General features: G+C 40.1%; 1 protein-coding gene across 2 annotated transcripts in view; it reads right to left on the bottom strand.

Moving 5' to 3' along the window:
* Positions 1-27,039, bottom strand: part of NUDT3 (nudix hydrolase 3) — a 119,349-nt gene that overhangs the window by 56,118 nt on the left and 36,192 nt on the right. For both annotated transcript variants that reach the window (XM_032409991.1, XM_032409992.1), the window contains exon 2: positions 2,351-2,461. In XM_032409991.1, coding sequence (XP_032265882.1) covers positions 2,351-2,461 — 111 coding nt within the window. The remainder of the gene's footprint in view (positions 1-2,350; positions 2,462-27,039) is intronic.

The following is a 27,039-nucleotide window of genomic DNA, read 5'->3' as shown; positions in this document are numbered from 1 at the left end:
TATATATATATATATATATATATATATATATATATATTACATCCTCTCTGATTCCAAGTCTTGTACTCTGTTGATGGATGTGGAATTGGAAAAACCATCCCCTCTATTTTATTTTGATAGAAGCCACTGGAATGTTTGTTTCTGTAATGACATTTCACTAATTTTTATTGTTTGTGCAAACATTTGATTTATTTGGTACCGTATTCTAAAGTTGCAAGCAGTTCTCAGACATTTATCCTTTCAATAATGCTGGAATAAAGTATAGGGTGTGGTATGACTCTCCTCTGACTTCCTCAGAGTCGAGCATGGTCTAATTTCAAGCATGGGACCCCATGTGGACAGGAGGGAACAGGGATCCTGAACATCTGAGGACAGGATCTGTTGTCTGTGCTGTCACTACCCTCTGCCCCACCCCCAGTGCAGCCTCCCTCTCACCGGACTGAAGGGCCAGATAGCACTTCCAGGAAACAAAGGGTTAAGAGAGTGCTCTACACCCTTTCCTGCCCCTCACTGCATTTCTACTCCAGTCACCTAGTTCTCTCCATCTTCGCTGCACGTGTATAACCCACGGATGAGTCAACTGTAATAACTCAGAATCCAGCAACAGTAACGGCAACTGATATAAGCTCTCCGGAGACAGAGGCCAAATCCATGTGCTCCACAAAGGTACAGCAGTCAGATTGGCCCCAACTCCTAAAACCAAGTAGCAAGTTTTGCACAAAGTCTCTGAACTTTTCTCTTGCTCTTTATTGTAGAACCATCACTGTATTTCAGGTCTTCCGACCACCTTTCTGAATCTACAACTGCCACGGAAGCTCTTTCAAACATCACTTTTGCTTTAGGTGCCTTAGATCCTACAGGAGTCAACTGATCTGAATTAAAGTTACGCAGCTTAGGTCCACCAATTGACCCTGCCACACTTACGTGAATAGTCAAGCCTCCAGAAAGGAGCAGGCAAAGATTCTGGTGCGCTCAGGCCTAGGAAGGCAGAGTGCAGAATCACATCTGCCCCTCCAGGCCACTGTACTCCTCGGGTCTAATAAGAAAGGAGGACACCAATTCTTACTATGTGAGAATGCCTGTCACATCCTCTCTGACAAGATCGCTCCCTAAGCTCAGATCATTTCCATTAAGGGCATTTCTTCAGGACTTTTACTGTACCATCCATTGCTCCACCTGTCACAGAAGCATGTATTACTTTCCATTCACCTAGCTGTGTAGTGGGCACACACAGGGAGGATTTAAACTACAAAACATACTTTTTGCTCTCAGAGATTATAGCCTAGTTATGGACACCAGATATATGATAAAACGACAGGGATATGAGCCAACACAAGTCCGTAGGACTTCAGAGTGAAGAAGAATTCCTTAAGTATTCCAAGGGTGAGATTAGTTTCAGAGGACTTCTGCCAAGGGCTGAACCCAAAAGAAACGTAGGATTTAGACTTGTTCTTAGTGCTATTTTATATGTCCTTAGAATCAGTTTTAAATTCCCTCTGGAATAAAGAAAAGCACTAGCCATGTGGCCAGGGCAAGTAAATAGGGGTGATAAAACTTACACCACCTCGTCAGGAGTCTTCAGTGAAATAAAATAACATAAGCAGAGCACGGCACAGTGTCGCCACAACAGGCTCTGGAGGAATGTTATCCCTTCCTCCTGGTCTTGAACTGCAATCTGTTTCTCAGTTTCCCCAATCAAACCGTAAGCCCTTGAAGTAAGGGAACGAAGGGTCCCAGACTTTACTTTTTCTGACTACTTATTCTAGAGGATCTGATAAGATATACTGGGCATGGCCCAGGAACTCAGTACATATATGCTGCATATCGTGTGTGACTAAATAACAAAGAAGATACTATTATCTCTCTAACGGCACTATTAATAACAGAACTGCTGCTTCAGCCACTGTTCTATGGCCAGGACCCAGGAAGCAGAGGAGAACAATGGCCTCCTCCTCCTCCTCCTCCTCATTAATGAGAAAGAGCCATTTCTATCAACACTGCCTGTCCCTCTTATTTCTTAGGGCTGATGAACTGTTTGTTCTTGATCTTCTATCCCAGATAACAGAGGCAATGCTGAAAGAGCTCCATGGGAAATCACCGAAGACTGTCTGATATAATTAGATACAGTCACTACTGGAGCCTTCTCTCTGCACAGAGTGTCCGACACACATCACCATGTCACAACCCAATCACCCCTTTAATCAAGGAAGCACATGGTAACCGTTAAATGCCTTCTTTCTGTGATCATGAGTATGTTTATTCAGTGAGTGGTGATGAATTAAAGAACTCCGCAGACATGACAGATTCATGATTACAAGGTCCTACCATGCCCTTCTTTCTGAGCGCATACCTCCTCACAGACTTCACGGGCTGCTGCCACACTCGGCTCCTCCTCGGGCTCCATGCCTCCCCCAGGGACAATCCAGCGGTCTGGATGGCGACTACTGCTCACCAGTAACACCTGAAAGTCACAGAGGTCACATGGACAGTTAAAAAGAAAAAAGAAACATTTGTACAAACTCAGACTCTAAACAACACAAAGTAGAAGCACCCAAGACCTACTTTTTGTTTATACCTCTCCAGGTGACTTGTAGGCTAGCTTTCGTTTCTAGTGGAAAGAGTAGACAATCCACCTTGTAAAAGCAGAAGGACATGTGAACCAGTGGCCATTACCTCTACCTTCCTTCAGGCTCTCAGGCACTTGTGCTATCTATCCTCTCCTTTGTTCCTTTCCCTAAAGATCTTTGAACACAGAGTTGACAAGGTGGGGGGGGGGGGAGCAGGAAGAGTACTGATAAGCCTGAGCACTGTGAAGGGCTGGCCAGAAGCAAAGAAATCCTTAGCCCTGGTTGGCACCATAGTCCCAACACCTTCCCTCCCAGGTTGTCACTCCCATGTGTTCCAGGTCCTGGTCCATCCAATGGCCACAAGCCAATACAATGCACCACCCGAAGTTCTAAGTGTGCACTGAGAACCCAACTCCCTCATCTACATGTAAAGTTGGAAAATTTCATCATGCTTTCAGCTGAGATAAAACCAGAATTTTTTTTACTAGGAAGGTTTATTAAGAAATGAGCAGACAACCAACCAAACACACCCACAAAATCCTGATACAGACTATAGTTTACTAATGCAAATTTAACCAGCATTCTAGTTATGGCTGAAATAAAATCCTAGAATGTCTCCAGCTCCTTTTCCTTACCCCTCTCTAGGGCAGATGCTAAACGGGGTTAGCTGGACCCCTCCTTTGGAGGTAGAATTACGTTGGCATTACTTCCAAAATGAAAAGAATCCTCTACAGCTCCTTACACCATTGCTTTCTGATGAGCTCTTTTGAGCCTCCATCCCTACTCCAAACGTATTCCCCCTGGGCACTTCACTTCTACTCTGCAGTCATCCTTGTTGCCTGGAAGAAAATGCTATGTCCTCTGTAGCCCCTACAGATTCCACCACTGCCTTCCGGTGACCTACCTTCCAGTCCTCTCCCATCTCTCCCTTGAGGTTTCTGCAGGTATATGGGCCCTTGGAAATTCTACCTTTTTCTTCATCCTTAATCCCTTTTCTTCATGTCATGATAGAGCCTCTTGATGCTCCTCTACAAAATCTGTGATCTGCTGACTCAGTGGGCACCAAGGAGTTAAGAAGGAAATCCATGAATCCATATACAGTCACCAATATATAGTCCGTGGATGGAGAAAATAATATCTTTATATTTATAAGTACTATTTTTTAAGTGTATGTAGGTTCTGCTTTGCACAATTCAGAATAATTTAAAATAATATATGAAACCCACAGGGAATTTTGGGGTGGTGTGTAAATATAAGGGATATTAAAAGTATGATGTGGAAGGTTCTATGAAATTTTGTTTTTAAAATAAGAGTCCTCATTGTATTCCCACCTCATACCACATACAAAAATTAATTCCAAATGGACCAACAATCTAGATGTAAGAGCTAAAATTAAAAACGGCGATAAATCTGAGGTGCCCGGCTGGCTCAGTTGGTAGAGCATGTGACTCTTGATCTTGGGGTCATGAGTTTGAGCCTCACTCTGGGGGTAGAGTTTACTTACAAAAATAATTTAAAAAATAAAAGATAAATAAACAGCAATAAATCCTCATGATCTTGACTTTGATAAGATATGCCGAATTCTTAGACATGACACCAAAAGCCTGAACAACAACAAAAATTAGATAAATTGGACTTCATCAAAATTAAAATCTTCTGTGCATCAAAGGACACGATCAAGAATGTGAAAAAACGACTTACCAAATGGGAGGAAATATTTGCAAATCATCTATCTGATAAGGGTCTGCTGTCCAAAATATGAATACATAAAAATATAAAAAATCTTACAACAACAAAAAGACAAGCAGCATTTCTCCAAAGAAGATCTACAAATAGCCAAGGAGCACATGAAAAGATGCTCAACATCATTAGTCACCAGGAAAGTGCAAAGTAAAACTGGCATGAGATACCACTTTACACCCACAAGAATGGCTATAATTTTAAAATAACAAGAACTGGCAAGGATATAGAAAAACTGGAACCCTCAAACATTGGGTAAGAATGTCAAATAGTTCAGACGCTGTGGAAAGTTTGCAGTTCCTCAAAAGTTAAATAAAAAACTACCATAAGGGGCGCCTGGGTGGCTCAGTCAGTTAAGCATCCAGCTCTCGATTTTTTTTTAAAGGAAAGACACTTTTTATTTTTTTATTTGACAGAGAGAGAGACAGCGAGAGCAGGAACACAAGCAGGGGGAGTGGGAGAGGGAGAAGCAGGCTTCCCGCCGAGCAGGGAGCCCGATGCGGGGCTCGATCCCAGGACCCCGGGATCATGACCTGAGCCGAAGGCAGACGCTTAATGACTGAGCCACCCAGGCGCTCCTCAACTCTTGATTTTGGCTCAGGTCATGATCTCCCGGTAGTGAGACTGAGCCCTACATCAGGCTCTGCGCTCAGTGGGGAGTCTGCTTGAGGTTCTCTCTCCCTCTCACTCTGCAACCCCACCCTTGCTCTCTCTCCCAAAAAAATTAGCAGCTGACTTAGCAATCTCACTCCTAGGTATATACTCTAAAGAACTGAAAACAGGTGCTCAAATACTTATATACATAAATGTTCACAAAAGTATTATTCACTGTAGCCAGAGCACAGGAACAACTTAAATGTCCATCAATGAATGAATGGCTGACATGGCATACACATGTGCAGGAAGAGTCCTCACATAAAAAGAATGAAGCACTGATACATGCTACACAGTGGATCAACTTTGAAAACATGAAGCTAAGTGAAAGCCAGACTCCAAAAGTCACATATTGTAAGATCCTACTGATGTGAAAGAGATAGAAAGCAAACTGCTGGTTGCCAGGGACTGGGAGAAGGGAAGATTGGAGAGTAACTGCTTAATGAGAGTACAGGATTTTGTTTGGGAGTGATCCAAGTGTTTTGAAACTGTATAAAGGTTGCTAAATGCCACTGAATTAGTGGTACTAAATGCCACTGACTTATTCACTTCTAAATGGTTAATGTCATGTTATGTTAACTTCACCTCAATAAAATAAAACTGGTATTAAGATCACAGTAAATTTTTAAAAGCTAAATTTGGGAGTCAGTGCTACTACTTTCTACATCAGAGTCTACACTCCAGGGGAGTGGCCTTCCAAAAAGTTATCCTTAGTTTTATAAAGTATTAAATTATAGAGCTGAAATAAAAGAAAAGGGGATCATTGCCACATCCTTCTCCCATCTCGTGATAATTGTGGCAAATCTTACATTTAAAAAAGAAAATTCCTGGGGGCGTCTGGGTGGCTCAGTCGTTAAGCGTCTGCCTTCGGCTCAGGTCATGATCCCAGGGTCCTGGGATTGAGCCCCACATCGGGCTCCCTGCTCTGCGGGGAGTCTGCTTCTCCCTCTCCCCCTCCCCCTGCTTGTGTTCCCTCTCTCACTGGTCTCTCTCTGTCAAATAAATAAATAAAATCTTTAAAAAAAAAAAAAAAAATTCCTTATAAAAAAAATAATAAAAAAATAAAAAATAAATTAAAAAAATCTTTATTGAGTACACTTGTGACTGGGCACGGAGTGTTAATATGTAAGTGATGAATCACTAAATTCTACTGAAACCAATATTACACTATATGTTAACTAACTAGAATTCAGATAAAAACTTACCAAAAAATTCCTTATCAAAATAAAAATAAACCCAAACACAACCATGTTTGTTAATTTAAGTTAAAAAGTTTTTTTAAAAAGTCGTCCAAAGGCTCTAACAATGGCATTTAAGTCATAACAATCCAATCTGCAAGGAAAACTCAAGAAGAAAGAGTAGAAAAATGGGTTAATCTTTCACTGATTTGTTATATAAACAACATGTAGTATTTCTTCCTAGAGTTCTCCCACTTCTTGGCAAAGTGTTATGCAGCCATTCTAAACTTAAGCATTTGCTTGAAAGGCTGACTAGGGCCATCCAATTAGGTTATAGACCAAATGAAAGACCTTTACAGGGACAATTCCTAACATAAAGTATAATTTAATTTCTAACTTTGAATCAACGTGAAATATTAATCAGTAATCTAGGAAGTGTTATTACTTTGCACATTCAAAGTATGACTATGTGAGGTAATACTACGGATAACACTGACACTGGGAAAAACAAGCCTCATTACTTTGTAGTCACACTTCAAAGCAAACACTATTACCAGTAAACAGTTCTCCTGGCTAAGTTTCCTTGACAACCCACTGCAAATTTACTGCAAAAAAACACAAAACATTCTTTACTTTAGCCAGAGGCTTTACTCCTTCCTATCTTATAAAACACTAAATGGTGTTTCTGGTCAATAAATTCTGATTCTGAAGCTTGATTTTTTTTTTTTTTTTTTAAAAGATTTTATTTATTTGACAGAGAGAAAGACAGCCAGAGAGGGAACACAAGCAGGGGGAGTGGGAGAGGGAGAAGCAGGCTTCCCGCGGAGCAGGGAGCCTGATGCGGGGCTCGATCCCAGGATCCTGGAATCATGACCTGAGCCGAAGGCAGACGTCCAACGACTGAGCCACCCAGGCGCCCCTGAAGCTTGGTTTTTAAATATAAAATTATCTGAAAAGAAATTAAATGGCAAAGCTCCTAAATCTGAAAATGACATACTAAGGAGAAAAAAAAAACCCACAGGATTTGTTATTTATTCAACAAATTCATTAAGCATCATTATAAACCAGGAATGACAGTTGCAGATTAAACCTCTGCAATTTCAAGGCAGATCAGAGTGGGGGACTGGACGACCAGGTATTAGACCTTTCATGAAACTCTTATCACTAAGATAGGTGATATTGGTGCAGAGATGGGTAAATGTACCCATAGAACACACCACACCCAACTCCTGGATTTATGATACAGGTGGTCCTACAGAGCAGGGAGAAGTCAACAGGTAGGGCTGGGACAAGTTGTTACCCACATGGACCCAGAGGAAAATCATTATATTGATTAGGGACACATGTATGCAAGGAAAGACTAAAGAAATCCATAGGAATAATAAACCTAATGGGGGAAGATTTACATAAAGGATTTAATTAAGCTTAGAACAGTAATGTTTTGTTTTGTTTTTTTAAAAGATTTTATTTATTTATTTGACAGACAGAGACACAGCGAGAAAGGGAACACAAGCAGGGGGAGTGGGAGAGGGAGAAGCAGGCTTCCCGCCGAGCAGGGAGCCCGATGCTGGGCTCGATCCCAGGACCCTGGGATCATGACCTGAGCCGAAGGCAGACGCTTAACGACTGAGCCACCCAGGCGCCCCAGTAATGTTTTATTTCTTAAGCATTATTAAAGCAATTTTAAAAACGTTAATACAAATTTTCAAAAGAATATAAAACAGGGGCACCTGGGTGGTTCAGTCTTAAGCCTCTGACTCTTGGTTTTGGCTCAAGTCATGACCTCAGGGTCCTGGGATCAAGCCCCACATCAGGCTCCACGCTCAGCAGGGAGTCTGCTTCTCCCTCTCCCTCTGCCGCTCCCCCCCACTCATGTTCTCTCTCGCTCGCTCTGTTCTCTCTCTCAAATAAATAAAATCTTAAAAAAAAAAAAAAAAGAATATAAAAGAAAGCCCCTGCCCTAAAGGAAATGAGTATCTAGCAGAGAGGGGGAGAAAAAAAGAAAAGAAAAGAAAAGAAAAAGAGTAATAATACAAGGTGAGGAATGCTTTGGTTGAGGTAGGCATGGGATACGACAAAGATTGAAAAGAGACACCTAACCCAGGCTGGGGGCCGGGGGTAGGGGTGTGGGGGGAGGTAGTAGAGGGATGGTAAGAGAAGGTTTCTTAAAGGAAGTGACTTGAGTTAAATCCAAGCTCAAGAGGGACATTTATTCAACAAAAATCAGAAGCCTACTATGTGCCCTTGTGCTTAGGACACAAAAGCAAGGTAGATACAGCCTCAGCTCTTGAGAAATTTAAAGTCCAGTAGATAAGACAGACAAGAAGTCAGGTAACTGTTTATACTTCAGTAACTGTGGCAGAGACCATAATGTTCACCAGATATTTTATGTTCTTGTTTATGGTATTCCAAGCCCCCTGCTATTAGGTGGGGCCATCTGACTAGTTCTGGCTAAGGAAATGTGAGCAGAAGGGACACACATCACTTCTGGGCTGAGGCAGGGAGAAGCCCATCCAGCCTCTCTTTTCCTCTGTCACAGTGCCCAAGGATGCAGTGAGTTCCAGCTGATGTAGCTATAAGCTGGGGCCTCTGAATGGAAGAGTTCCTGTGTAGAGCACAGCCTCTGAAAAGTGGCTTGTAACAAGCAATACAACTGTGTTGTGTTAAAACAATGAGATTTCAGGGTTAATTTGTCATTGCATCATAACCTACTCTATCCTGATTAACAGTGTGAGAGGTCAGTGAAATGTCTAAGGATCTCTTCTGTTGACCACCTCATGCCCAAGCCTTAAGCAAAGAGCTTGACCCATATTAGTGGCCAATAAAAATTTAATGAGCAAATGAAAGAATAGTCCAGGGAAGCCTGGGTGGCTCAGTCAGTTAAGTGGCTGCCTTCGGCTTAGGTCATGATCCCAGGGTTCTGGGATCGAGTCCCACACACTGGGCTCCTTGTTCAGCAGGGAGCATGCTTCTCCCTCTACCTGCAGCTTCCCCTGCTTCTACTTGCTCTTGCTCTCTCTCTGACAAATAAATAAATAAAATCTTAAAAAAAAAAAGAAAGAAAAAGAATGGTCCAATGACAGAATGAACAAACGAGTGCTTTATTTTTTTTTTTTAAGATTTTTATTTATTTATTGAGAGAGAGAGAGAATGACAGAGAGAGAGCAAGAGAGGGAGGAGAGTCAGAGGGAGAAGCAGACTCCCCACTGAGCAGGGAGCCCCATGCAGGACTCAATCCTGGGACTCCAGGATCATGACCTGAGCCGAAGGCAGTCGCTTAACCAACTGAGTCACCCAGGCACCCCACAAACAAGTGCCTTAAAAAAGGAGTGCAGAAAGCATACAGAAGGGGTTACTTAGGGAGGCTGAACAAAAAGGCAAGGGTCTAATTATCAAGAGTTTGGACTGAAACCTGAAGGCAATGGGTAAGTCAAGGAAGTTGTTTAAGCAAAGAAAATAACCCAATTTGTTTCTGTTTTTAATTTTAAGAGTTTATTTAAACAAAAATTAATTCCTTCTGGGCAACGCCACACTAGAAGTGGCTAGGAGCATTCCTCTCAATTTGGGTTTTAGGAAGGTCACTCTGACTTGAGCTGGACGTAGGCAAGCTTGGTAGCAGAATAGGTTTCTGCATTTAATTCGGGTTGAGAAAGGATGAGGACAGAAGTGGGAGTGGGAAGGAAGTTACAGGTTCTCAGATAAACAGAAAGAAGCATCCACAGGACCAAGTGATTGACAGATTATGGGCTAGGTCAACAGTGGAGCTGCCCTCCACCACTGAAAATGTGAAAGGTCAGTGGAGGAGGGAATCTCAGGGAGGATATCCTCTGAACATATGAACTGAGAGTATAATGAGATGTCTAATGAATATTTTTAGTGGATGTTAGAATAAAATATTCTAATGAATATTTTAGTGAGTTTTGTCCACTAAAAAAAGATTTGAGGAAAAAATGGTCTTAGACTCTTCAAGCCAGGATGAGACTAACACAAGAAAGAACATACATATTTGCAAAGTTCTAGCTGGAGGAGTTATCCCCATTCTCCCTACCTATTGTCCACTCCCCTTGGTGTCAGAAAAGTTTCTATTCCCATTACCAAAAGCATAGTGGGGTAAATATATTCCACATCTCCCAGGTTAAAGTTCTGGAAATATTTTCCTTAAAAAATTAGATTATCTATAGTGATAATCTACATCATGGGAAATCCTGATTAACAAGCTATAGATCTTAGACATATTACTAATTCCCAAAAAACTACATTCAATAATACACCCAACATGATCTCATTTCCAACAATGCAATGCTCCTGACATTCGACAGTCCCTCAGCACTGCCATTACCACCAGAGAGCTCCGCTGGTATCCCAGATGGCATGAGGGCTGCACCCTGTCAAATCTGTGATATGCCCTGCAAACTGCTTCTACAGACAAACCTCTTCTAGTCATTTCTGTGTCCCTTCTTTAAAATAAGACCAGGGGCGCCTGGGTGGCTCAGTTGGTTAAGTGTCTGCCTTCGGCTCAGGTCATGATCCCAGGGTTCTGGGATCGAGCCCCACATGGGGCTCCCTTTCCCCCTGCTCGTACTCTCTCTCTCTTGCTCGCTATCTCTCAAATAAATAAATAAAATCTTTAAAAAGAAATAAAATTTCAAAAATAAGACCAAAATAATAGTGAATAATTATCTGCACTTGCTTGGATTCCAGATAAACAGAAGTGTTACTATTTTTTACAGAATATATTTTATATACATACATACACCAGTGTGGAGCACAAAGCAGGGCTTGAACTCACAACCCTGAGATCAAGACCTGAGCTGAGATGAAGAGTTGGATGCTTAATCGACTGAGCCACTCAGGTGCCCCATACAGAGTATTTTGGAGAACAGCTGCCCCAAGTTCTTATGCACAAGGACCCTATAAAAATGTTTAAAAGATGAGTAAAGCTCAGCAAGAAGTCAAATACCTTGTTCAAGTTAAATCAATAAATTATCACAGGGCCAAGCTTTAGTAATATCAGTTCCTACAGTTTTGAAGCCATCTTACCCTTTGACTATTTTTTTCCTACACAGGAGCTCAAAATACTGCTGAAGGAACAAGTAGACATAAACAGGCAGTTTACAAAATGCCTTATAAACATCCCTTTTCTTTATCTAGTGAATCAGGCTGTTTATTTAATGAAAGGAAATTCCCTGTCTAGTACAAAGAAACACCATACAGTGCTGTGAACAGATAGTCTGACAGTTTTACTTTGGAGACAACAAGGTATTTTAAGAACAATACGAGAAGGTGGTCAGAGACACAAACTCTCCTGCACGGCATTCTTAAGTATGAGTCCCAGGGTACAGAGTGTAACATCAGCCTTCTAAGTGAGTGGCCTGCCCAGTCTTCCTCAACTAATGTCCAAATGTTAAGAAAACCACACAAAGCTTTTATATTGCCTGGTAGTCAATGACTTTATTTCTGAAAAGAAGACTAAAGAAACCAATAAACTTGGCTAAATTTGCAGGTTATACGAAAAAAGACTGAAAGTTGTTGGATTACACTGTTTCAACATAACTTACTGGAATGTCCCAGGCTATTTCTGTAAACCTTAACCCACTCCCACAACCCCTGTATGTACTGAAAGAAAACAGACAAATCTTGGGGGGAAATAAATACCAACAACAGCAGGTAGTATTTATTCAGTGTATTTTGTGCCAGGTGCTGGCATTTTACACATTCTATTTTTAATATACTCTTCCTATTTTCCCAAACAACCACACAAGCCGGGTATTTTTCAATACTTGCCATTATAGCAATGAGGAAACCAAGCCTTAGATAATTTGGTGATGTGGCAAAGGGCACAGAAAAGGTCGGTGCTGAGCCAGGATTCAAAACCCAGTCTACATGTCTGACTCTGACCACGAGGCCACTGAGAGCCTGTTACACCCCTGAGGTAGGCAGCTCTATATGAAAAACCCTCTGAAAACCTAACTGCCACTGGATAAGGGAAAAGAGGAAGAGGTATTCTAATCTAATCTTGAATTCAAACCAAGGATTTGGACCAGTTGTATGAGCAGAGACTATTCGCTTGTTTATTACATCTTTCTCAGCCAGAGCTGTCTTCTACATAGAGGGGGCCTGTGAACTCCCCCATGTTATGCAACTTCTGTACACTTTCTTTTCTGAAAATGTTTATTAATAAATATAAAAAATGGCTACTAATTCACAATACGATGCTCCATTAATTTTCACATGTTTAGACACTACCATAATTCAAGTAGTTCCTCACTGAAGCATTTATTCCATAAACAACTGCTGTCCAGTCATCACTTGCTTATAAAGGAAGTGAGGCATGGAGGAAGAGGGGTGAGTGGGAGGCAGAGATGTTTAAAAATATACAAAGCCTATCCCTGAACAGCCCACTCTCTCATGCAAGGAGTGGCCAACTATGGCCCATGGGCCAAATCCAGCCTACCGCCAGTTTTTGTATGGCCCATGACCTAAAAAAAAAAAAAAAAAGAAAGAAGTTTGAAAAAGTCAAAAAAATACATGTGGATTTATATGAAATTCAAATTACAGTGTCCATAAATAAAGTCTGTTGGAGCACAGCCATGCTCGTTCATTCACCTACAGTCCATGGCTGCTTTCAAGCTACAAGGGCAAAGCTGAAGAGTCCTGATAAAGATCATGTGCCTGCAAAACCAAACATATTTTCTATCTGGTCCTTTACGGAAAAAGTTCGCTAACCCCTGATCTACCGAAGGGCCCGAGTAGCTACGACATCATGTTGATAAGGACTATGAGAGAGGGGAGAAGACCCTGAGAGGGTCCCATAACACTTCTCAGGAAGGAACATGTGAACTGGACCGAGAGGATTTTCCCGAGCCCAGGAAGGAGAGGTGCTCCAGACAGGGGTGCTGCAACTGCCAAGGCACAGAGGTGGAAACAGTGTGTTATACGCAGAGAATACTGAGAAATCCGAGCAGTTTGGTAATGGTGTAGGGGGCATGATGGGAAAGAAAAAGAGGGGGACGGAGGAGGCTGATAAATTAGACTGGGACCTATAGTATAAAAAACTCTGATAGCAAACATTACCAAAGAATTACAGCAACTGAAGGCAACTGAGAGTCCTCTTGGTGTCTGAAGAGGAAGATGGCAATTTTGTTTGTTCTAGAAGCCTACTGAATCTGGAAGGTGAGAGAGTGATGGGCTGCATCGGGACAGAGAGTCAGAGAGAGGAGAAAGGGTATAACCGGCATCCCTGGAGATGGGGAGCAACAAGTGGCTAAGTCATATTTAGGGGACAGCGATGGAAGGGGCTGGTAATTAATCAGAAAGGAGGGTGCTGTGAAAGAATGTAGTGGCTAAGGCTTTTTACTGGGGTCAACAGGCAGACAGAGATACCCATTTTTCAAGAGACAGAAACACAGGAGGGGAGCAGATGGGCGGGGAGCAGATGGGAAAAGAAAAAAAAGTTTGAGGCACCTCTAAGAGAAGTTAAGCTTCCTGCACTCTATGTGATGGGAACTTCACAACCTCAACTTAAATGTCCACTTGAAAGCATTCACCCCAGAAACAATGACTGCCTCTGTACAGTACAATTGGTGCCACTAAGGAGGAGAAGGCATTTTCTTTAAAGGCATTTCTTCAAAACCTCGTGTATAGCTTGAATATTTTAGAACAAGCATGTAAGATTTTTATAATTTGCCAAGAAGAATGCCAAGCATTATTCCCTAGGAAATTTCTGAAAGCCAAGTAAGAGTGAATGAAATATTTAGAACGTTCAAGTTTCTCAAGGTCATTAAAACAAACGAAGCCACAGCAACAACATTCCTGACATCCATAAACTGAATTATTTTCCCACACATGATCTTAGAACTGTAGGAATACACTGTAAAATCACTGTTCATCAATACACGGGTTTTGCTGAGCCATACACAGATGAAGTCTTCCAAAATACAGGTTCATAAAAAAAGACGCTCACTGCAGACTCAAACGCAGGTATGTATCGTGTCCCTAGCGTAGCCTGAACGTATCAATCACATTTCAATCTAACCTGAGATGCCAAAGTTTAAAACCAGATTTGTATGCCGTCTACTTTATAGAGGGCAGTCAGAGACTTGGCTTACAAGTCGGCCTCACACCAATCAGCCATGTGACTGCAAAAAAAAAAAAAAAATCCAGACTTCAACTTCCTCAGTTTTAAAATGAGGTTGTTCAAATAATCTCTCGAAATCCCCACCAGCATTAACATTCTATTGTTCTAAATTTACACAGGTGTGTGTGCCTGGAAGAGTGGTTCCTAATTTTCTTCTTCTTTTATAACCTATTTTTTTCAATAGTACACACTGCACTTGTTAAAAAGGTACAAAAGGACATTCTGTGAACAGTAAGCCTTCTCTCCTAAGTCTGTCCCCAGAGGAGCTTCTTATGAAGGCTTCTTGAGATATCTTAGCATATATGAGTATAAATAGATACACATTTATTATTTTTTCCTCTTTGTTACCTCAAATAGTAAGCCATCACACACACTGTCCTTAGTTTTTCACTTAAATCGCAGAAATCATCTCATCACTACATACCAAAGAGCTTCCTCTTTTTTCTTTTAATGACCATGTGGTAGTTTTACTTTTTTTTTTAAGATTTTATTTGGCGAGGCTGCATGGTTCAGTCGGTTGGGTGTCTGCCTTCAGCTCGGGTCATGATCCCAGGGTCCTGGGATTGAGCCCCGCATCGGGCTCCCTGCTCGGCGGGAAGCCTGCTTCTCCCTCTCCCACTCCCCCTGCTTGTGTTTAATAATGACATTGTGGTTATATATTTTTTTTAAAGATTTATTTATTTTAGAGAGAGAAGAGAGAGCGCGTGCATGTGTGAGTCGGGAGAGGAGCAGAAGGAGAGGGAGCGAATCTCAAGGGGACTTCTCATTGAGCCAGGGAAGGGGGGGAGCCTGAAGCAGGGCTACTCTCCTGACCGTGAGATCATGACTTGAGCCGAAATCCAGAGTTGGACCCTTAACTGACTGAGCCACCCAGGTGCCCCATGATCATATTTTTTAAAAGTTCTTATCTCTTAATGATAATGTAACTGAAGTATTTAGTGATGAAATATATTGATATCTGGGATTTGCTTTAAATAAAATCTTTTTTATTTTATTTATTTATTTGACAGAGAGAGACACAGCGAGACAGGGAACACAAGCAGGGGGAGTGGGAGAGGGAGAAGCAGGCTTCCCGCGGAGCGGGGAGCCCGATGCGGGGCTCAATCCCGGATCGTGACCCGAGCCGAAGGCAGACGCTTAACGACTGAGCTACCCAGGCGCCCCACATGTGGTAGTTTTAAAAGCTCCTTTATTTTAGAAAATTCCAAACAAAAATAGAGGAAAAATATAATGAATCTCCAAGTATTCATTACCCAGCTTTAGTAATTAACATTTTGCCTATCATTTTATTTACCTATACCCCACTCCTAGAGTATTTTAAAGCAAATCCCAGATATCAATATATTTCATCACTAAATACTTCAGTTACATTATCATTAAGAGATAAGGACTTTTAAAAAATATGATCATGGGGCACCTGGGTGGCTCAGTCAGTTAAGGGTCCAACTCTGGATTTCGGCTCAAGTCATGATCTCACAGTCAGGAGAGTGAGCCCTGCTTCAGGCCGCCCCCCCCTTCCGTGGCTCAATAAGTCCCCTTGAGATTTGCTCCCTCTCCTTCTGCCCCTCTCCCGACTCACACATGCATGCACTCTCTCTTCTCTAAAATAAATAAATCTTTAAAAATATATATAACCACAATGTCATTATTATACCTAGCAAATGAACCATTCCTTATAATCATCTACTAAGCAGGCCATATTCAAATTTCTCCAATTGTTTAAAAAATGTTATTTTACAACTGGTTTATTTAAATGAAGATCCCAACCAAGCCCACACATTGCATTTGGTTGATATGACTTGTAAGCTTTGGTCTAAACAGTTCCCCCTCCTGACCCATTGTTTTCAAGCCATTTATTTGTTAACGAAAACAGATCATTTATTTACCGTGCAGTATTTCCCACATTCCTGCATTTGCTAATACCTTCCCTCAGTGGTAATATTCAACTTGGTCCTCTCTCTCCCATAGTTCCTGTACCCAGGTGGGTAGATCTTAAAGCCTAATGAGGTTTGGATTTGTTTTGGCAAAAAAACTTCACTGCCGGGGCCACATACTTGCTACGGCATCGCACTGTCAGATAATAAGATCTGACATCACCTTCAGTGATGAGACAAAACTGGTGTCAGGTACTATCATATGATCTGTCCATGACAGAGCTTACCATCAGCCTTTCTTTTACTGGTTTTAGCATCTATTAATGACACCCATCTACATCCGTAATTGCATTAGGGAATGCGAATGATAGAATTTTCTAATTCCACTGTCCCTTTTACATATATTAGTTGAAATTTCCACGATGAAGAAACTTCCCCACTGGCTGATTACCCTAATATAGAAAAGGCAAGATAAATGCTTTTTTCCCTCCAATTTACTAATTTTTAGAAAAATGAGATAGTGTGCAAGCAATCTCCTAATATTTTGTTGTAACTGTTGGATCACTAACTAGTAGATTTTAATACTTCCTGTGTTTCAACTGACTGCAGTCATTAGTCTTTTGATGCTCCCACCTTTAACTAGCAAGAGCTACTTCAGGTTGGCTCCTGTCTCTTTTTTCATCCAGCACTTAATTATAAAAATTATCAAACATACAGCTAAGTTGAAAGAATTGTACAGTAACCACCCATATGCCTACCACATATATTCTACCAGTAATGCTTTACAAATCTTGTTTATCTCATATCTTTTTGACATAAATCTTTAATAGCTGTCTTGCTTTTTTGTCACTGTAACATCTCAGACTCATTGTAAGCACTGCCTGCCCCAGATCTGAATTCAGCTGTTTCTCTAAGGAGCCCTGGTTCTTAGTGGGAAATGTTATTTAGAGACCTCGATTTAGGTACTGGTGCTGTTGTGTTGTCATCGCTTCTGAGGCTTTTCAATGGCAGATAGGAAATACGTATTATTAGAACAAAAACAATAGAGAATAATTGAAGAGAAAAATGAATTATGGGTTATACTGATATCTCCATTTCAGATTTAAAGTTACTGAGCTTTTGGGGCACCTGGGTGGCTCAGTTAAGCATCTGCCTTCGGCTCAGGGCATGATCCCTGGGTCCTGGGATAGAGCCTGCTTCTCCCTCTCCCTCTGCCCCTCCCCCTGCTTGTGCTCTCTTGCTCTCTTGTGTATGCACTCTCTCTCAAATAAATAAAATCTTACAAAAATAATAAAAAAATAAAGTTACTGAGCTTTTGGGGCACCTGGCTGGCTCAGTCGATGGAGCATGCAACTCTTGATCTTAGGGTTGCGAGCTCAAGCCCCATGTTGGGTGCAGAGATTACTTAAAAATAAAATCTTAAAAAAACAGTTCTGAGCTTTTAAATTCTTGGATTTTATGCTTATATATTTTTATGCTGAAAATAACATTAATATAATTATCTGAGTTGTCCTGTAATATAATTCAATAGTTTCAAGTTAATAGCACTATTAACCATAAAACCACTAACTACAGTTCAAGGTTTCTTTGTAGTTCTTAGCCTAAGGATAGATCCCACTAGAGATGTTCAATCAAAACACTGCTTTAAAGTCACATGAAAGATTTATTTTCTGTACGATTATGCCACTAGCTTGCTACATAAATTCATTTGTTTGTTTTCGTTTTTAGAAAATGCATTTTGTTGTAACTGAATTATAATTCACATTCACTGGAATTTATAGATTGTCAGGGTACAGTTCAATGAGTCTGACTAACACATGCACCTGATCCCACAATGCACTCCTGTAAGGATACATGTTTCCATCTCCCCAGAAAGCTCCCTGTGACTCTTTCCTGTCAATGCCCCCAACCCAGAGGCAATGGCTGTTGTGATTTATACCATCATAGATTAGTTTTGCCTCTTCTTCATATAAATGAAATCATACATATCCCCACTGGGGATTGTATTATATGGTTGTACCACAACTTATTTAATCAGACCTCTTGATGGATGTTTTGGATATTGCCAATTTCTGTTATTAAAACAATGCTATCATAAACAGCCCTATATATGAATCACTTCCCAAATGTAAATATATTGGCAGAATTCATACATTCATTCACTCATTCATTCAACTAATACTCACTGAATATCTACTCAGTGCCAATCACTGTTCTAGGCACCGTGGATACAGCAATAAGCAAAACAAAGGCCCTGTTCTTTTGGAATGTACAATCTAATGGAAGAAGACAGACAATACACAAAAACAAAGTCAGGTGGTCAAAAGTACTAACAAGAAAAATAAGACCAAATAAGGAAGCAGAAATTAACAGAGTACTCTTTTAGACAGGGAGGTCAGGGAAGGTCTCCTAAGAGGGGATGTTTGAGCACAGATCTGACTGAAGTGAGGAAAACAAGTCTTTGGTTCTCTAGGGAAAGGTACCCTCAGAGACAAGGATCCTGCCCTGAGGCCACGAGGTCAGAGTAAGAAGGCCAGAGTGGCTAGAGCAGAATAATAAGCAAAGGAAAGAGCAGGAGGAGGGGGACAGGTCACTTCACAGAACTAGCTAAGGAGGTAAACCTTGGGATCTAATCCCAAGTGAAGAAGAATGCCCCTGAGGGGTTCTAAGCAAACATCTGGAACACAGTCACTGAAGGACAGCATGGAGAATAGACTGCAAGGTCGAACAAGGGTGGGATAAAACCATTAGGAGGATCTCTGATAGTCCAAGGAGAGAAGTGAAAATGGTTTTAGACTAAAGGCGTAACAGGGGGGAGAGTGAGAAGTGGTAACATTCTGACTCTTCTTCTAAAGGTAGAGCCAAGAGAATTCTTGATAAGGGCTATGAGAAAAAGAAGGAAGTCAAGGATGACTTCAGTTCCTAGACCTGAGCAAATGGACAAAATGGGAAAACAACAGGAGGAGCAGATTTGGCAGGTAATACCAGGAGTTCAGCTTTTGCACATGTTAAGTCTGAGCTGCCTATCCAACACACAGATGGAGCTGCTGAGAAGGCAGTTGGGAGAGATGAGTCTGCTGTTCAGCAAAGAGGTCAGAGCTGGAGATTAACATCTAGCAGTGTGCAGAATTTGGGCTGGACAAGATCACTTAGAAAGTCTGGAGCACTCCTGGCCTGACCCCTGGGGCTCTTCAATATTTTGCAGGATCCAACAAAGGAATCCATGAAGGAACAAACAGTAAGTGCAAAAGAAAACCAAGCAATGGGGCATGCAAGAAGCCAAGCGAAGTGTTTGAAAGAGGAGGGAATGATCAACCGGGTTAAATGCCACTAAGAGGTCAAGTAAGAGGCAGACTAATAAGAACTGACCACTGGATTTGACAACATAGAGTTCATTTGTATGATGATAAAGCTATTTTTTTTTATAGAACCTAGGAACTGCTATGTCAAAGATAAGACACATTTGTAATTTTAATAAATGCTGACACTTTGCCTTCCATAGAGGTTGTACCAGTTTATATGCCTGCCAGTAGCATATGAGATTGACTGTTCCCTCACGTTCTTGCCAACACATGGTATTATCCAACTTTTTAACACTGGCTGATCTGACAGGTGAAACATGGCATCTCCTTTTAGTTTCCAATTTGCATTTCTCTTATTATAAGAGGTGACACATCTTTCATGTATTTGAGAGTCACTTTTATTTCCTTTTCATATCCTCTGCCAATTTTTCTATTGGGTTACTGGTTTTTTTCTCAATGACTGGAGAAGCTCTTCATGTATTAAGTAAATTAGCCTGGTGATTGTTGATTTGACTTTATGGTGATTTTGCCATGTAGAAGCTTTCTATTTTTATGTAATTAACTGTATAATTCTTTTTTTGGCCAGTTGGATGACTGCTTTTCCCCTCAGCTTTAACGAGGTAATGTTTATTTACTATGTACTGATGAAAAAAACTATATAAATTTACAGGGTATGACATAATGATTTGATACTCATATATATTGTAAAATGATTACTGCAATAAAGTTAGTTAAATACATCCATCACTTAATATAGTTACCATTTTGTGTATGTGCTGAGAATATTCAATTTCAAGTATGCAACACAGTATTACTAACTACAGTCACCATGTTATACATCAGATTTCCAGAACTTCATTTTATAGCTTAAAGTTTGGGTGCCTAGCTGGCTCAGTCAATAGGGTATATGACTCTTGGTCTCTGGGTCATGAGTTCGAGCCCCAAGTTGGGGATAAAGATTACTTAAAAAAAAAAAAGAAACTAAAGTTTATACTTTAGATCAACATCTCCCCATTTCCCCCACCCCCCAGACTCTGGTAATCACCATTCCACTCTGTTTCTGAGTTCGACTCTTTTAGATTCCACATATAAGTGAGATCATACGGTATTTGTCTTCCCCTGTCAGACTTATTTCACTTAGCATAATGCCCTCAAGTTTACCCATAGTTGTTACAAATGGCAGGATTTCCTTCTTTTTATAGCTGAATAATATCTGTGTGTGAGTGCACGTGCACCACATTTTCTTTATCCATTCATCCATCAACACACATTTAAGTTGTTTCCATGTCTTGACTACTGTGAATAATGCCACGATGAAGATGGGGGTGGCAGTTATCTCTTTGAGACACTCATTTCATTTCCTTCAGATGCACCCAGAAATAGGACTGTTGGATCATAGTGTAGTTCAATTTTTGGAGGAACCTCCACACTGTTCTCCATGATGGCTGAGTGTTCTCTTTGGTGAGTGTTTAATAGTATGTCACTGTGGGGTTTTCTGCATTCCTTTGATTACTAATGAGGCTGAGTGCTTTAAAAAATGTTCTCAGGCCATCTGGGTTTCTACTTCTATCACAGGCTTGATCAATCAATCAAGTTTAGGGTCCATTTTTCTACTGTGTTCTTTTCTGATTGGTAGGAATTCTTTATAGATTTTTGTTAGATATTCAAATATTTTCTCCCATTCTTTTTTTTAAAGATTTTATTTATTTATTCATGAGACAGAGAGAGACAGAGAGACAGAAAGAGAGAGAAGCAGGCTCCCTGCAGAGCAGGGAGCCCGATGTGGGACTCGATCCAGGACCCTGGGATCATGACCTGAGCTGAAGGCAGACGCTTAACCAACTAAGCCACCCAGGTGACCTCTCCCATTTTTGAGGACTTCTCTTTTCATTCATTCTTTTACATCTTTTGATGAACACAAGTTATTATTTTGATGAAGACTTTTTTTTCCCCTTATGGTTAATGTTTTCTGTTTCTTGTGTAAGAAATCCTCCCCTTCCTTGAGATCATAAAGTTCTACATCAGGGGTTGGCAAACTTTTTCTATAAACGGCCAGGTAGTAAATATTTAAGCTCTGTGGGCTGTATGTATACTCTGTCGCAACTATCCAGCTCTACCATTGCAGCACAGCAGTCAGAGACAATACATAAATGAATGTGGCTGTGATTCAAGAAAGCTGTATTTACAGAGGCGCCTGGGTGGCTCAGTTGGTTAAGCATCCGACTCTTGATTTTGGCTCAGGTCATGATTTCAGAGTCGTGGGATCAAGCCCTGCATTGGGCTCAGGTGCTGGGCATGGAGCCTGCTTAAGATTCTCTCCCTCCCAGGTGAAATCAGAGAGGGAGACAAACCATAAGAGACTCTTAACTGGAGGAAACAAACTGAGGGTTGCTGGAGGGGTAGGTGGGTGGGGGGATGGGGTAACTGGGTGATGGGCATTAAGGAGGGCACTTGATGGAATGAGCACTGGGTATAAGACTGATGAATCACTAAACTCTAGCTCTGAAACTAATAATACACTATATGGTAATTAATTGAATTTAAACTAAAAAAAAGATTTTCTCCCTCCCTTTCCCTCTGCCCATCCCCTCCTTCCCCCAACTCTAAAAGAGAGAAAAAAAAAAAAAAAAGAAAACTTTATTTACAAAATGAGTCATCATTTGCCAATTCCTGTCCTGCATTATCTTCTGATGCTCTTTTATTTTTTTTTTGGGGGGGGGGTTTGGATGCTCTTTTAAATGGTATTCTTAAAATTTCAATTTCTGTTAATTGCTACTATACACAAACACATTGATTTCTGCATATTGACCTTATTATCCTGTGCCCACACTAAAACCACTTAATAGTTCTAGTAACTTTTTGATAGATTCCTTAGGATTTTCTACATAGATGATCAAGTCATCTGCAAATAAAGAGTTTTACTTCCTCTCTAATTTATATATCATTCATTCATTCATTCATTCATTTTTGCCTTACTGTACTGGATAGGACTTCCAGAACAATGATTAACAGAAGTGGTAAGAATAGACACCCTTGTCCGGTTCACCATCTTAGGGGGAATGTATTTATTTTTTCAATACTAAAGTATAGGGCCATCAGTCAGTTGGGCATCTGACTCCTGATTTCAGCTCAAGTCATAATCTCGGGGTCGTGAGATTGAGCCCCAAGTTGGGCTCCGCGCTCAGCAGACTCTGCTTGGGATTCTCTGTCCCTCTGTCCCTCCCCCTGCTCACACTCTCTAAAATAAATAAATAAATAAATCTTTAAAAAATAAAAAAAATATATTTTTATTATATATATTATATAACACATTATATTATATATATATATATTAAAGGATAATGGTAGCTGTTTTGAGTAGACCCCCATTATCATGTTGAGGAAGTTCCTATCCATTCCTAGTTTGCTGAGGCTTTTTATCATAAATGAGGTTTTTTATCATAATGTCAAATGCTTTTTCTAAATCTGATATTATGATACAGTTTTTCTTTTTCAGTCTGTTAATGTAGTGGATTACATTGATTGATTTTCAAATGTTAAATCAGCCTTGCATTTCTGGAACAAACCCAGTTACACAGTCATGGTCTATTACTCTTTTTGTATACTGGTGGATTCAAGTTGCTAATATTTAGTTAAATAAATATAAATGGGACTCAGGAATTAACTTGAAGAGGCTCCTACAGGTCAAAAATCAATATGATGAACTCATGGATTGAAGCATCCTTGATGTACATTAACTCATTACTTTGGGGAATAATGGTACACTGAGGGGAAAACTTGTCTTTCCTATTATGGGGGGTTTCTAAAAGAGAGTGCTCTCTTTCAGAGGTACTTACTAAACATTAATGGATAAAGTTATATGATGTCTAAGACTTGACCAGATAATAGAGGAGGGGAGAAGTGGTTAGGGATACACATGAAGCAAAACTGGCCATGAGCTGGTAACAGCTGAAACTAAATGAGAGATCCATGCGGGCTCATTATACTCCCCAGTCTACTTTTGTACAGATTTGAAATTTTTTTCTTTTTTTTAGAATATTATTTTTGAGAGCGCGTGAATGCACATATGCATGAGCGCACACAAGTTGGGGGGGGCAGAGGGAGAGAGGGAGAAGGAGAGAAGTGACTCCCCACTGAGCGCAGAGCCCCACACAGGGCTGGATCTCACTACCCTGAGATCATGATCTGAGCTGAAATCAAGAGTCAAGAGTCAGATGCTTAACTGCCTGAGCCACCCAGGCACCCCCAGATTTGAAATTTGCAGTAACATTTTTTTTAATGTCTTGGTTATTTTTAGGCATGTACTTCCATATATATTTGGGAATTAATTTATTCTTAAAAACCTGCTGAGATTTAATGTGGTAAGAACCGTAATGTCTTCTAATTCATTAACAAGGTGTAGTTTTCCACTTAATGTAGGATGTCTTTCAAATCTCTTCTGACTTGAATTAAATGGCATAATTAGAAGGTCCTGCCCCATCCACAACTGTAACAAAATGACCTCATGTCTTCTTACAGAAATTTATGGTTTTAGTTTTTTAAATGTTTATACTTCCTATCTACAATGGAAATTATTCTCGTATAAACATAAGAAAAGAATCCAATTTTTTTTCTAGATAACCTGCCAATTTATTCTGGATTATCTATTCTTTTGTACTGATTCATTTGCCTACTCCCAATCCAAATTCCAAGCATTCTATATTAAGTATCATAGCTTCGCCACATGGTTTAAGTGGACTAGACATCATCACTCCCACCCTTCATTCTTCTGTTTCAGAATTTTACTGGCTACTCTTCCATGTTTGTTTATCCATTTGACCCTCAGAAATCGCTTGAGTGGTTTAAATAAAACACTTATAATTTCTACAAGGAACAAGTTTAACTTATAGATTAACTTAGCAGGAATTGACACCTTATGATGCTGAACCTTCCTTCCTGCCTAGGAATATGGTATATTTTTCAATTTATTCAAGTCCTCTCAGCGACATTTTAAAAGTTTTCTTTGCACAGATCTTGCCTATTCAGTTTATTATTTTTTTGTCACTGTTATAATGGACTCCTAACTATTCTACTGTTTATTTCAAAGAAGTCACACCAAATTTTTACAGATTACTATTAAAATAGTATTAAATCCACACATAAGCACAATCAAATGATTAAGAGGAAATTATTTTTAGTAAAAAAGCAATTTTTACCTTACGCCAATGTATTGTAAACCATGATGATTTACACCATGGCTACAGCTGCCCAACTATAGCCACGAGCAGATGTACCAGAAAGCCTCACTTTATGGTGGGGTCAAGGGCAGGCAGGTCACAAATAACTATTCTTCTGCAATGCTGACCACATATGTGTGAATTCCAGCTTATCATTCTTACAAAAATGAAAACAAGGGCGCCTGGGTGGCTCAGTCGGGTAAGCATCTGCCTTCAGCTCGGGTCATGATCTCAGATTCCTGGGATTGAGCCCCAAATCGGGCTCCCTGCTCAGCAAGGAGTCTGCTTCTCCCTCTCCCTCTGCCCCTCCCTGGCCCTGCTCATGTTCTCTCTCTCTCAAATAAATAAATAAAACCTTAGAAAAAAAGGAAAACAAAAAAGGGGTCAAACATACATGGTGTCCCAGGAATAAACCAAATATTTAACTATATATGAGAAAATTAAGATAGATAATTTTTATGTAATTTCAAATACTATATTTCACAAATTTCTGTTTCTAACATAATCGAACTGTCGAAATGTTTTATTCTACCACAAATTACACTTCATTACGTTTCATTCATTACATTATTTAGGAAGATGGAGGGTATCACTAGAAATCAGAAAAAACTAGGTAGCAAATGCATTAAGACTGAGAAATCTTGGCTGAGAGTTCTTTACCTGAAGACAATCCATTGCTCTAAGACTCAGAATAAACAGGAGTAAAGGTGAAGAGCAAGAGTTCATTATAGACCAAAATGTTTTAATTATTTCAACTCTATAGAAAATTAATATAAATGAATCTTATGTAATCAAACATCTATTATAGGAAATCATAAGAAACTGGTAACACTGGATGTTTGTGGGGAAGGAAACTGGGTAACTGGGGGGGACAAGTATGGGAAAGGGAATTTTCACTGTATCCCAGTTGTGCCTTTTGAGTTTTAAACCATGTAAATGTGTTGCCTATTCAAAAATAAATTTAATTTTGGGGCACATGGCTGGCTCAGTCAGAAAAGCATGCAACTCATGATCTCAGGGTCATGAGTTCCAGCCCCACATTGGGTGTAGAGATTACTTAAATAAAAACTTTTTTAAAAATTTAATTTTGGGGTACCTGGGTGGCTCGGTTGGTTGGGAATCCAACTCTTGGTTTCAGCTCAGGCCATCATCTCAGGGTCGTGGGATCAAGCCCAGTGTTGGGCTAGGATTCCTTCCCTCTCCCTCTGTCCCTCCCCCTGCTCACACACACACACACACTCTCTCTCTCTCAATCAATCAATAAAATCTTTAAAAAATTTTTCTAATTTTAAGAGCCCATTAAATGCTATAAAATAACCAAATGAAGAACAATTCTGAATCCTCTACAAACCACATTTAAAGACATTGCCAATAAAATTTACTCGATAAATGCATCTTTACATTACATTTTTTTTTTATTTTTTTTAATTTTTTTTATTGTTATGTTAATCCCCATACATTACATCATTAGTTTTAGATATAGTGTTCCATGATTTTACATTACATTTTAATGGAAAAGTCCATTTCTAGACCAACTTTTATTTGTTCTTTATCAGTCACTAAAAAGCCATTAGTCCTATCATATTTTCCTCTTTCTTTTTAGCTAACCCATAAGAGAGCTAGATTTAGTGGACAACTGCCCATTCTTGGAATATCTCTCCTACTGATCTTTTAAAAATTTTTAGGGGTGCCTGGGTGGCTCAGTCAGTTAAGCAACTGCCTTCAGCTTGGGTCATGATCTCAGGGTCCTGGGATGCACCCCCCACATCAGGCTCTCTGCTCAGCGGGGAGTCTGTTTCTCCCTCTCTCTCTCTCTCAAATAAATAAATAAATAAAATCTTTAAAAAAAATTTTTTTAGCTGATCTGTTTCATTTATTTTTTAAAAGATTTATTTATTTATTTGAGAGAGAGCGAGAGCATGTGCTCGCAAGCAAGGGGAGAGGGAGAGAGAGAATCTCAAACAGACTCTCTGCTGAGTGTGGAACCCAATGCAGGGCTCGAACCCATGACCACAAGATCATGACCTGAGTCAAAACCAAGAGTTGGATGCTTAACCTACTGAATTACCCAGGCACCCCTGTTTCATATATTTTTAATGCAAGCTCTCATAAATCTTTTTCTTAAAGAAAACCAAAATTATAAATTATTCTTGACATTCATTTTTTCCACTGTTAAAAGACCAAAACAAAAATTACTTTGCCCTACCCTGGGAAAAGCATCATTCCTGAACAATTAATTTGGCCACATTTTTGTAGTGCCTCTAAAACTTTTAACTCCAACAATTTGATCCTAAATTTGTCTCTCAATTGTACTTCAAAGCATTTAGAGAATGAAATACCCTCACAACACCCACCCAATGAAGTATGTAGG

This window comes from Phoca vitulina, unplaced genomic scaffold (genome assembly GCF_004348235.1).
Source record: "Phoca vitulina isolate PV1807 unplaced genomic scaffold, GSC_HSeal_1.0 scaffold11, whole genome shotgun sequence".
Taxonomy (NCBI): domain Eukaryota; kingdom Metazoa; phylum Chordata; class Mammalia; order Carnivora; family Phocidae; genus Phoca; species Phoca vitulina.
Note: the sequence above shows the minus strand (reverse complement) of the source record. Positions and strands in the feature narration are given on the sequence as shown.